General features: G+C 46.4%; 1 protein-coding gene across 2 annotated transcripts in view; it reads left to right on the top strand.

Moving 5' to 3' along the window:
• ARIH2 (ariadne RBR E3 ubiquitin protein ligase 2) overlaps window positions 1-12,768 on the top strand; it is a 282,679-nt gene that overhangs the window by 171,100 nt on the left and 98,811 nt on the right. For both annotated transcript variants that reach the window (XM_085624353.1, XM_085624352.1), the window contains one exon: window positions 1,860-1,977. In XM_085624353.1, coding sequence (XP_085480479.1) covers window positions 1,860-1,977 — 118 coding nt within the window. The remainder of the gene's footprint in view (window positions 1-1,859; window positions 1,978-12,768) is intronic.

The following is a 12,768-nucleotide window of genomic DNA, read 5'->3' as shown; positions in this document are numbered from 1 at the left end:
AAAACATTATTGCTTAGTCACCGAGGTGAGGGGGGAAAGGACACTTTGCTCGTTCCGTCCTTCAGGACTTTCTGGTATAGAAGGGTGGACACCCTCCGGGAGTGGGGACTGCTGTGGGAATCTATTCACAAGGTGAGGAATCCATTGGCAGATGTATCCATCAGAAGAACAAGTTACTTACCTTCGGTAACGCTTTTTCTGGTGGATACAGTATCTGCCTGTGGATTCCTCACTGACCCACCATCCTCCCCGTTGTTCATCCTTCTATACCTACAATTCTATTAATGGTATTTCAAAATGTGTTTTGTTACTGACAAAGGCATTGTGTTATTTATTTTGCCTTTCTACTTATTCTCCACACTGAGTGTGTTGCTTTGTATATTATGTACTGTGTATATTTTGCGGTCAGTCCGTCCGTGTGCCTCGTAGGCACGGAAAAAAGGGCGGAACTGATGTCATCACGCCGACGAGGTCTTCTTATAGAGACGGTGACGTCAGCGGAGTCGCGTGCGGAGCCGTGCCTCTGTGACGTAGTCTTCGACCTCATCGGCGTGGACTGCTACAAAAGTTTCCGACTGTTGCTGGCGCAGGGGATATTCACAAGGTGAGGAATCCACAGGCAGATACTGTATCCACCAGAAAAAGCGTTACCGAAGGTAAGTAACTTGTTAGTTTCATTCATGTAAAAACATAAACCATTCACATCCATGGGTAAACTCCAAACGAAAATGTAAGGATGTCCCCAATGCATTTCGGGCATATCATTGCCCTTCATCAGGGATTATATTCCTGCAAAACAATTATTTAAGGTGTAAATGAAACGACAAGTAAGGATATAAACAACCCACTTCACCAAGTTTGTGCTATGACGTAGCCTCATTCCAGGCATTGTGAAAAACATTGTGAAACGTGTTGCATTACTGTATCACGTGTTTAGAACTACTACTTCAATGACTTAGCCCCGGTTATAGCTCCCGAGTTCTCGACAAAGTGTGAGGCGTGAGTGTGGGTTAGTGGTCAAAAATGAAGTTCTTTGTGACATGCAGGGTTCATAAATATCGTATTGCAGGCTAAGCGTTATCGTCGTATGAGCGCGCAAAACTCTAGTATAGTCAAAGTAATTTAGCCGGTGGCGTGCTTGTTAAGTCTGAATCGTGTTACATGCCATTTGATATGCTGCGCATTGCAAGTACCGTCATGAAGTAAACAAATTCTAAGGGATGTGAAAAAGATAACCAATAGCGTGCGTGATACAATCCGTGCAGCGTAAAGCAAATACCTTATCTAAATGACAGCATAGATGTTGTCCTGGAGTGTTCGCCATTCAAGTGGCCCAGTAAGAGCTGGAACTAGAAATACTGATTTACACGGTCAACGTAAATGGCCGCCATCTTTAAATGGATATTTGCGTGGTTTATCCGCATAGTGTGTGTGGTTAGGTACATGCAGAAGGTGATGAAATTATACTAAACAATTATCAAAGGTATGAAACTAAAAGATGGAACTAAGCGCTGCTGGCGCAACAGGTGCCCACTATACTAGTGATGGATAAGTGCACTAAAGGGACGCTTCCCTTTGGGGGAGCGCAACAAATATCATACATTTTTATAAATTGTCGTTCCCAAGACATAGTTGGTACTGTAGATGTTTTGTAATTGTTCAGACTGTTTCTAAAGTTTAGCTTCAGGGCAAAAAGGAAGAACTCATCTTCCCTTTTATCCCCAATATATTCTTTCCAGTCACAAGAGCGTAAAATTGGTCAAGTTTTTGTTGGCAGCATAATCTTTTGTCCTGTCGGCTTTGACAAGTGACTCCATAAAGTGTGACTTGCCTAACTTTGAATTGCTTCCTTTTAACAGTTTCAAATGTCGACAAATGTACCATGCTCCTACAGATTGTGCGACTATCCGAAAGTGGCTCACAAAGTGTGCAGATGACTCTGAGACTGCGAACTACATCAGTGCTCACACTAAAGATGTAAGGTGCTCTCTGAAACCCGTTATCTGTCTTGTGTTATGAATTTATGGACTTTCTTGAGATGAAGCGCTGTAACGCTCCCTTATTTTTTTAAGGATGTATTTGGTAAATAAATAATTTATCTTTCTAATAGATACTTCCAACCTAAGATTCCTCGCCTTTTGAATTCCTCCAGGTATGAGACTGGATCTGGAAACATTTTTGCAATTTCTCCTTCGCACCGGTAAGGTGGAGCCATTGGACAGTGTAGTCTTCCTGCCAGCACAAGGCTGTAGGTAGGCACTTGTCAATCCTCTTCTAGGCTCCCGACCTCATCCAAAACAAACTCAGAAGGACAAGGCTTGCTCCAGAGAACAAGATGGGAGTCTTCAACCAGCTGCTTCTGCAAAAGATTGCACACTCAGTACTTAAATGCCTGACCCCATTCCCTTGCTGGAACCATTGCACTCTGAATTTCCAAAGGCGTTTTCTGACTCCACAGGAGGTAGAGGCCTTTACAGAGGCCATGCACCTGCTTATTTAAATAGTTAAGTGTTCTCCTGGAGTGATGTCTGGCTCTATGAATCTGCCACGGCCCACAGAAAGACTTCCGCTGATGGGGACTTTCCTGGCAGCGATTGAACCCGTTCGTCTCTGTCCAACCCACTACCAGCGCCATGCCGTGCCTCCGCTCTTTTTCTGAAGACAACTCTGGTTTCCACTGCTTTAGCACAGGCTCTGGCCTGGGAGTTGCCAGCTGTAGCTCTAACACCCACGCCATTCTTGAATCCAAACCAAAGTTCAGCTATATCTCAATCGGTATCTCATTACATGATCACTAAGGCACAACTGAAAGTGTGTGAGGATTCTCAGGCATTGCCTTTGTCTCAATCGCATTATTTTTAGTGCCTTGAGGCATGTTTATTTTAAACTTGGATGCTGTACAAGACATTCCTGTTCCCCCATGATGGTGAGGAGGTATCTTACAGGTTACCCCATCCCACAAAGTATATGTACTCTGGTCTATATTTAGAACATCAAAATGCTAGAGACCTACATACCCCACCAGATACACTGAAATGGACTCCACATCAGAACCCCCAACCAAGGAGAGCGTGGTCTTTGTGGTGGTGATCCATAGCCCTGCTGGTGTGTTGGAACACAGTTGCCAGTAGTGGAATCAAAAGCTAATGAGCGGACAGATACGTTGCTACCCGGACCTTCTACTTTGCAACATTTCAGTAAAGACCTGACGTAAACCTTTATCAACAGTATGGTTGAAACTATGTTGGATGCCACTAGTAAGTGTCGGGCACTTTTGAAACCACACTCTACACTGGAAAATCTCATAGTGCAGCATTAGGCCAGAAAAGTGAACTGAAATGCCTTCCCTACTACCTCGACTTATGAGGACTTCAGGCTTATTCCACCAGACGAACGCTGTCATGAATACTTGTGCTAGAAATCTGCCAGGCTGTTTGGACGTCTGGTCACACCTTCAACAGGTAATGCTTTAGTGTCCACTTGGGGTTCCTTTTGCTAATTCGCTCCTGCAGTACTTCTTTTCATAAAGTCCACTCTTCAGAAGTGCCACCTTCGGAGGGTACTGCTTTGGTATCAATTCAAAACATGATGAATCTCTAGTTGGAGTTGCCAGCAGAGAGTGTTACCTAAGGCAAGTAACTTGTCGTGATAGATGATTGTATCTAGCAGCAGATTCTTGAGCATACGGTCTCCTTCCCGCTTTGTAGAGTGTGCCTTCAGGTGTAAATACAGGTCAATATTAGATTCTGTACACTGTCATGGTTCTTAATCTGTTGTTGATGCTTCGCATCTAAGGGTGGGCAATGCTTCGTCATAAATGGATCGCCACTTACATGGCAGGGGCCTATATACTGCCCCACTCTGCCACTTCAAAGGGTGGGACAAGACTGCTGCGAAGTCCAATGGTGGTACCAACTGGCAAACTGGAGCGATTGCAAAAATATTTCCAGCCCCAGACTGGAGTCTGGGGAAAATGTGAAGAATCCTTGGTTAGGGTATCCACCAGAGAGAGTATCGCCAAAGGTAAGTAACTTGTTCATTAGTGTGTAGACTACATTTATTATGACATAGACTGTGACTCCTGTTTATCTAACCTTAATTATTTCTATCCGTGAACTGCTACAGATGTGTGGTGTAACTATTGTATAAGGCTTTATTCTCATGTGATGTCATTAAAGTTCACCATTTTATTTTACCTTATGTAGTAAATTCGAACGATACAAATATTTTCCCACACATTAGATATATTGTATTAAAAGATATGTGTAGTATCATTACTAACTTCCTGTTAGAGGCACATGAGCTGCAGATTACACACTTTTGCATAGATCGCCATCTGGTGTTGGCCCGGATGTTTGCAGTTTTTTTTTCCTCTTGGAAAGTCTTTGCAAGTCACAAGGTCGGTGACTCCTCCCTTGGTTCGTATTGCGCATGGGCTTCGGCTCCATCCTCAGATTGTTTTTTTCCGCCATCGGGCTCGGATGTAATACTTCGCGCTCCGGTTCCGAACATTTCCTGTTCGACGATCGAAGCGGAATCCTCGCTCATCGCAGTATTGTTCAGATCCAGATCTCCTCAATCACCTTCTCTTCGACACATCTTCGATTCCAGTCGTCGACGGCGGCCTTCGGCCCTATCCAAGCTCCGGTCCCGGCTGATTCAAAGAACTCCATTCAAGAAGTGCCCTCGATGTGGGTCCAACTTCCCCCACACCGATCTTCATGAGGTGTGCAACCTCTGCCTCTCCCCTGAACACGAGGCTCGAGACTGTCCCGCCTGCAAGTCTTTCAGATCGGAAAAGACTATTCGAGATCGAAGGGCCAGACGAAACATGGCGCACTCCTCGACCTCCGTTCCAGTCGACATCTTCGGGGACGACGTCGAAGCTACGGGACAGCAGCACACCGAAGAGGACCTCGTCAGTGCTTACGAAGCCGACGACTCGGATGTGGAAGACATCACTCCGGCGCAGAGGGTCGTGAGTACTATACCCCCCTCCCACACCGACACCCAAAAAGGCTTCGGTCACGCCTTCGCCTCCGGGCCTAGGCAAGACCAAAGACACTGCTTCATACACCCCACCTTCGGGCCCGGTGAAGAAGCCTAATAAGCCTTCCGGCGGCTCGGGCTCGAGCCAGCCTGCCAGCGGTGCCGATAAACACACTTCGAGGGGTGGGGTTTTAGGAGACCAGGGTACCCCAATATGCGAACCTGGGGTGATAGTAAATAATTAAGGACAATGGTTCAGGTATGGCCTAAAAGGTCCTAAAGAAAGGTGACCCAAGAAGGGGCACTTGTTTTTTAAGAAGTGAAGTCAATTCCGTATGGAGCAAAAGACAAAGTACGTAAAGGGTCATGTAGGTCAAAAAGATGACAGGTATTTATTTAAACAAATTCAATTTTTTTTTTAGTGCTCACATAAAAAAGCGTGGAGTGAAATAGTGATAGTGGCTAAAAAGACATCGCATTGACAACAATATAGTTGAATTCCATAATTGATTTTTTTACAAGTTATAAGGAATTCATGTTGTGGGGTGGTCGACGGCGTTTCGAACCCAATTATTGGGGTTCATCTTCAGGACAATAGTGAGCAAGTTGGTTTGAAAGTTAAACTACTTGTAGGATATTGGTGTAATTCCTAGATGCTCCAAAATTGGGAGGCAGGGGCTTCAGAAGGCTATATCAATTAAAAGCCAAATGAAAGAGTTTGAACCAAGTGGTAGTTGGTTAGAGCAGCTGGTCAGTACTTAAATTCGCCTGGAAAGTATAATGTTCCTTCGAGGGGCTGCAGGGCAGTGAATGGGAGCCTGAAGCTGAACAGACAGACGTCTTGCTGCTGCTGGGGCTGACTGTTGAATGAGAGCACTCAAAAATTGAATTTGTTTAAATAAATACCTGTCATCTTTTTGATAAACACGCTTCGGCACCGAAAAAGAGACTGCCTCTACCTCGACACCGAGCTCCGCACCAAAGTCCTCGGTGTCGAAACCCAGCCTTTCGGTACCGACCAAACACCATAAGGCCCTCGGCGCCGACCAAGAAATCGGAGGTTCCAAAAAAGCACGGCACGGACAAGCCTAAAAAGTCATCGGCCCTGAAACCTTCGGCGCCGACGGAACAAACATTGTCTCAGGAACTGTTTACACCGGATCCCTTTGAAAAAGACACTTACCAAGGATCCAAAAACTGGACATTTGGCACTCTCTTCCAAAAAGAGACATTTGGACAAACCGGCTCCGCCTCCACCTCCAAAGAGGAAAGACTCTGCTACCTCCCCTTTCAGAGTGCCTTCCCCCACCTCCTCCAACCTCTCCACCTCCTCCACCCTCTCCACCTCCGCCTTCTCCACCCCTGCCTCATCGCTCCCCGACCCCATCTCCAGACCATGATGATCAGGGGGACCCATATTACGATCCAGGGGATGTGCCACAAGACCCCACCCCTACAGGATCCCCAGACCCATGGGACAATTATAATAATCCAGACATTCCAGATGTCCCACAAGATGACCTTTATCCATCCAGGCCATCTCCACCAGAAGACTCATTAGGTTTTCACCACCTACTTCAGAGGACGGCACATTATCACGGGGTAGAGCTGACCCGGTAGAGGAAGATTTCCTCCTCGACACCTTTGATACCGCACATAGGTCTACCTCCATACTACCTATGCTCAAGGGGGTAATAAAACATGCGCAAGAGGTCTTTAAAGACCCAGTCAGGGCTAGGGTCATTAACCCACGCATAGAGAAAGTATAAAGCTGCCCCCACAGATCCTGCCTATATCAAAGGACCAGCGCCACTAGATTCTCTAGTGGTCTCCACTGCACGGAAGAGGTCAAACTCCCAGGCGTCGGGCGAAGCACCACCACCTGACAAAGAGTCAAAGCTACTGGACGCGTCAGGAAAGCGCACTGTGTCACAGGCAGCCAATATATGGCGTATCGCCAACACTCAAGCGCTATTGGCCAGATACGACAGAGCGCATTATGATGAACTAGAAACCATCATGCACCATCTCCCAGAAAAATACAAAAATAGGGCCTATGAATTAATTCAAGAGGGTAAGACGATAACTAACACCTCTATACGCTGTGCTCTAGACGCAGCCGACACAGCCTCCAGGGCCATTAACACTAGCGTCCTCCTCCGTCGCCATGCTTGGCTGAGAGTTTCAGGCTTTAAACCTGAGGTACAGGCCTCCATATTAAATCATCCATTTGATCAAGAACATCTATTCGGCCTAAAGGTAGATGAGGCCCTCGAAGATGAAGGACACAGATACGGCGAAATCTATGGGAGCCCTGCAGTCACACCCTCCTAGGCGCTCCTTTCGCCGCTCTTCCTTTCGGGGTACGGCCAGAGGCTACTCCTCAGATAGCGCGACCACTTCTTACAAATCCCCTGCTCAATCCACCTTCACAAGGGGTTATCAAAGAAGCGGCTATAGGGGCAATAACAATAAAGGCAGAGGCAAAACAAATACCGCCCGCTCTGCCACACCGCCTACCCAATGACTTCCCCCTGCTCCCTCCAGACCATCCCACTCCGGTTGGGGGCCGGCTACAAAATTTCCTTCACGTCTGGGAGACCATCACCTCAGACAGATGGGTGACCCAAATTATTTGTTCAGGGTACTGCCTAGAATTGACATCTACCCCCCCCCCCCCCCCCCCAACATTCCACCCAGGCAACACCCAATGTCACAAGAACATTCCACTTTACTAAAACAGGAGGTAATCTCCCTCCTACAAAAACATACCATAGAACAAGTCCCCGCCAATCGGCAAAATTTAGGGGTCTACTCCCTATATTTTCTGATACCAAAAAGAGACGAGACTCTACGACCTATTTTAGATCTCCGGCTTCTAAACACATACATACATTCGGACCATTTTCAAATGGTAACACTTCAGCAGGTACTTCCGCTCCTCTCCCAGAACGACTTTCTCACCACACTGGACTTGAAAGACGCATACTTTCACATTCCGGTACACCATGCTCACAGAAAGTACCTCCGATTTGTAGTGGACGGGCAACACTACCAGTTCAAGGTGCTCCCGTTCGGGGTCACAACAGCACCAAGGGTATTCACCAAGTGCCTAGCGGTAGTGGCGGCACACCTCAGAAGACAGCACATTCATGTCTTCCCATATTTGGACGACTGGCTAATAAAAGCCACGTCCTACCACCAATGTGTACATCACACCGCCACTACAATCCAACTACTTCACCAGCTAGGTTTCACGGTGAACCAACAAAAGTCCCAGCTAATACCATCCCACACAAAGCAATACCTCGGTGCCACCATAGACACCTCAAAAGCCATAGCCTACCCCAATCCTGCCAGGATTGCAAGCATTCAAGCTTTGCGTCAAAGATTCATACCTCAACACTCTCTCCCAGCAAGAGTGTTTATGCAACTAATAGGGATGATGGCCTCTTGCATTTTCATAGTGCCTCATGCAAGACTCCAGATGCGTCCACTCCAAGAGTGCTTAGCGCGCCAATGGAACTAGGCCCAGGGGCAACTGACAGATCTGGTGTTGGTAGACGGTCGCACCCATCGCTCTCTGCAGTGGTGGAACACCACAAATCTTTCCAGAGGCCGACCGTTCCTGGACCCGGTTCCACCAATAATCCTAACAGACGCATCGCTCTCCGGCTGGGGAGCTCATCTATTACACCTCACAGTGCAGGGGACATGGATGCCGTAACAAAAGTTACTCCACATCAACCATCTGGAGTTACTGGCAATCTTTCTAGCCCTAAAATCCTTTCAGACACAGATTTTCGGCAAGGCAGTCCTTATTCGCACAGACAACATGACGGCCATGTACTACATTCAAAAACAAGGCGGCACACACACTCCACAGCTCTCAACTAGCACAGAGTATATGGAGATGGGCAATTCCACACAAAATCTTTCTCCTAGCCCAACATGTCCCAGGAGTCCAAAACACTATAGCAGATCTGTTCAGCAGACAGACGCAGCAGATCCACGAGTGGGAACTTCACCCGCAGGTTCTTCACCCGTTCTTTCAGATGTTGGGGCATCCACAGATAGACCTCTTCGCTACCTACGAAAACAAATGCCCAAGATTTGCTGCCAGATACCCACACCCATTGTCCAAAGGCAATGCGATATGGATGAACTGGTCAGGCAAATTTGCGTACGCCTTTCCACCTCTCCCACTAAGTCCTTTAGTGGTGCGAAAGCTACAACAGCACTCCCTCACTCTGATTCCAGTAGCTCCAACATGGGCCAGACAAAACCGTGGTACACCACGCTGCTGGAACTCTCGGTAGTGCCACACCAAAACTTACACCTCTCACCATGCCTCCTAACCCAGAACCATGGAGAGATCAGACACCCGGACCCAGCTCAGCTCAACCTTGCGATCTGGCTCCTGAGATCCTAGAATTCGGATACCTTAACCTTCCCCCTGACTGTATGAACGTCATCAGAGAAGCTAGACTCCCTACCACTAGAGCCTGCTACGCAGCAAAGTGGAAAAGATTTGTTGTTTATTGCCATAACACAATCAACCCTCTAGACGTATCTATACAGCACATCATATGCTACTTACTCCATCTACAAAGGTGTAACCTAGCATATACATCCATTCGGCTACACCTCGCAGCAATTGCTGCTTACCTACAAAACAGACAGCACCTATCACTTTTCAGAGTGCCTGCCATTAAATCCTTCATGGAAGGCCTCAAACAAATAATTCCCCCCAGAGTACCACCCTCACCTGTGTGGAACTTAAATATAGTTCTCACAAGGCTAATGGGCCTGCCTTTCGAACCTTTGCATAAATGTGAACTGCAATTTCTCACATGGAAAACAGCTATTCTTGTAGCCATCACTTCCCTTAGAAGGGTCAGTGAGATACAAGCACTTACTATACAAGAACCTTTTCTCCAAATGCACCAGAACAAGGTTGTCCTCTGTACCAACCCAAAATTCCTCCCAAAGTCATTTCCCCCTTCCATCTAAACCAATCTGTAGAATTACCGTTTTTTTTCTCGCAACCTCAAACTGTTGCAGAAAGGGCTCTACACATGCTAGATGTCAAAAGGGCCTTACTTTACTATATCCAGTGAACACAACCTTTCAGAAAGACCAAACAACTGTTTGTTTCTTTCTCTCCACCATATAAAGGCAACCCCATCTCTAAATCAGGGATAGCTAGGTGGATTGTAAAATGCATACAGATTTGCTACCACAAGGCAAAACGAACGCTATCTGTTCCCCCTAAAGCCCACTCTACACGAAAGATAGGGGCTTCTATGGCTTTTCTAGGGAACATCCCATTAGATATCTGCAAAGCAGCTACATGGTCAACACCGCACACTTTCACTAAACATTACTGTGTAGATGTGCAAACCAAGCAACAAGCTAGTGTGGGCCAGGCTGTACTAAAAACACTATTTCAAACCACTGCAACAGATACCGGTGGTCGCCGCTAGGGTTGGGAACTGCTATATAGTCTACGCAAAAGTGTGTAATCTGCAGCTCATATGCCTCGAACGGAATATGCTACTTACCAGTATGCATCTGTTCTTGGCATGTAGAGCTGCAGATCTACACACGCCCACCCGGCTACCTGTATCTGTTCCAGTCTATCTTATTTAGATACAACACACATGGGTTTCTTCACTGTTATTACTACGCTCCATCTTTCCCTGCTGGCGAAAAACAATCTGAGGATGGAGCCGAAGCCCATGCGCAATACGAACTAAGGGAGGAGTCACCGACCTCGTGACTTCCAAAGACTTTCCAAGAGGAAAAACAAACTGCAAACATCCGGGCCCAACACCAGATGGCGATCTATGCACAAGTGTGTAGATCTGCAGCTCTACATGCCAAGAACAGATGCATACTGGTAAGTAGCATATTCCTTTCTTTGTTTTAAGAAAAAGGCACTTCCTGTGGAAATTGGCATTCAGCCACTATCGAGCACCCCTAAATCTCAAGCAATATGTTGAGCCTAAGAAAGCTGCCTACTATAAATGAATGCAGACATCTTTCTTTGATTTGACTTTAAAGTGCAATATATTTAAACACAATATTTTTCTGATGGATACTGAAGCCTGCAGTTTTCTTACCTTCTGAACATCCATGACGCCAGTCCAGGCTGGAGACTCTTTTGCAATTGCTCATCCACACCAGCAGAGGGCACCGGATAAATAACTACCTCATCATCTGAACATCTTGTGATGTCACTGAACTGATCTGGAGCACACTCATCTTTTTAATTGACATTGAAGTATGTCTCGTCCTTTAAGGGCTTTAAGCCCTTCATAGGTTGTGAGGGTCAGATGTCTATCACTGACCTTCATGATATCTGCTTGTGGAATTTAGGCTCGGACCATGACATAAGTTCTTGTGATCCTTACAAGACCATGCATTCCAAGGCTATCAAAGAGAGGGAGGCAAAGCGCTTCATGGCCAGGGCAAAAGAAGGTAGGGGGAGGTCTCAAGTCTTTCCTCCGGAAAACATAAACCTAAGAAGAGAAGAAGGCCTAGGGATAAATTGGATACGTCGTCTCTTCCCTCTGATTCCTTTTTGGAGCTGGAATTGGTTCCGATACCTCTGGAACTGTCGCTGACTAACTCCAGCCTATCGCGGTCTTCTGAACCTCAAGATCCAACTCTGGCGTTGGGTGGTTCTCAACTCTGTCCTGAGTTTCCTGCTCAAGAGATGGATCCAGCATTTATTTTAAACACCATATTTGAGGTACTTAGAAGGGCGATTATCCCCTCTGGAGTGCCTTGGAACTGGCAAGGGATCAGAGGGGGACTACTGCCCATGAATCTTCCATCTGCTCCTTTCGCCCCTTCCCCGCCCCAACCTTCGGGTCCATTGCCTCTGACTCCCCAGCTGATGGTGATATCTGTGGATTCTTAAGCCTCTCTCCTGGGTGCCAGCTCCAGCATCTTCAACACCACCAGTGTCTGTATTGATTCCATGCCTGGCGTTGATATCAACGCTGATGTTTGCAACTCAGCCTTTTATCCTTCCAGATGTTCTCATAGGTCTAGGAGAGAGCGTCAATGACTTTTAGAGAAAAGTCAATATAGGGGAGCTGAAACCCTCCCTGATTTATATGTGATGGATTCTGACCTCCTGATGATGGGGATATAGGTCGTCCTTATTACCACTCATCTGATTCTGATGTTTTTCAGGAATTAAGCGATGCAAGTGGTTTTGTGACTCCTCTTAACCTTGATATGATAGATTCTTCTGTTCCTTCAACTCTGGAGCAGTAGATCCTTCTAGTCAAGTTACCTCTACCATCTGAGGCAAGATCGTTAGATCACTTGTAAGCCCTGCAGGCAGTGAACACACAATTATTGGGGCATAACCAGCTCTTTAATCTCTTCCAGAACCTGACATGGCCCGAAGTCAGATGAAGATCAGGTAACAAGGTCCAATGAGCATTTCCCAGATGAATAAAAGAACTACCACTTATTCTGTTTTTTATTTTTTATGTTTGGCCTTGACCAACGCTAATTTGGCCGAACGGAGAGCTCATTCAGACCTATAGAAATCCACTTGACTGCTTAAAACGGCTGGTCCAGTATTGTAAAGTGGTTAGTGGACTGGCATAACTTAAATGTAGCTCTCTTACAAACTGTCAGCCACTGAAGAGTGTTTAAGCAAAGTGATGCCAAGCTGTTTCAGGCGCTATTACAGAGGAGTTTAGCTGCCGCATTTTGGAAGCAACTGTAGACGAGTGAATAAGAAATCTGCCATCC

This window comes from Triturus cristatus, chromosome 9, assembly GCF_964204655.1.
Source record: "Triturus cristatus chromosome 9, aTriCri1.1, whole genome shotgun sequence".
Taxonomy (NCBI): domain Eukaryota; kingdom Metazoa; phylum Chordata; class Amphibia; order Caudata; family Salamandridae; genus Triturus; species Triturus cristatus.
Note: the sequence above shows the minus strand (reverse complement) of the source record. Positions and strands in the feature narration are given on the sequence as shown.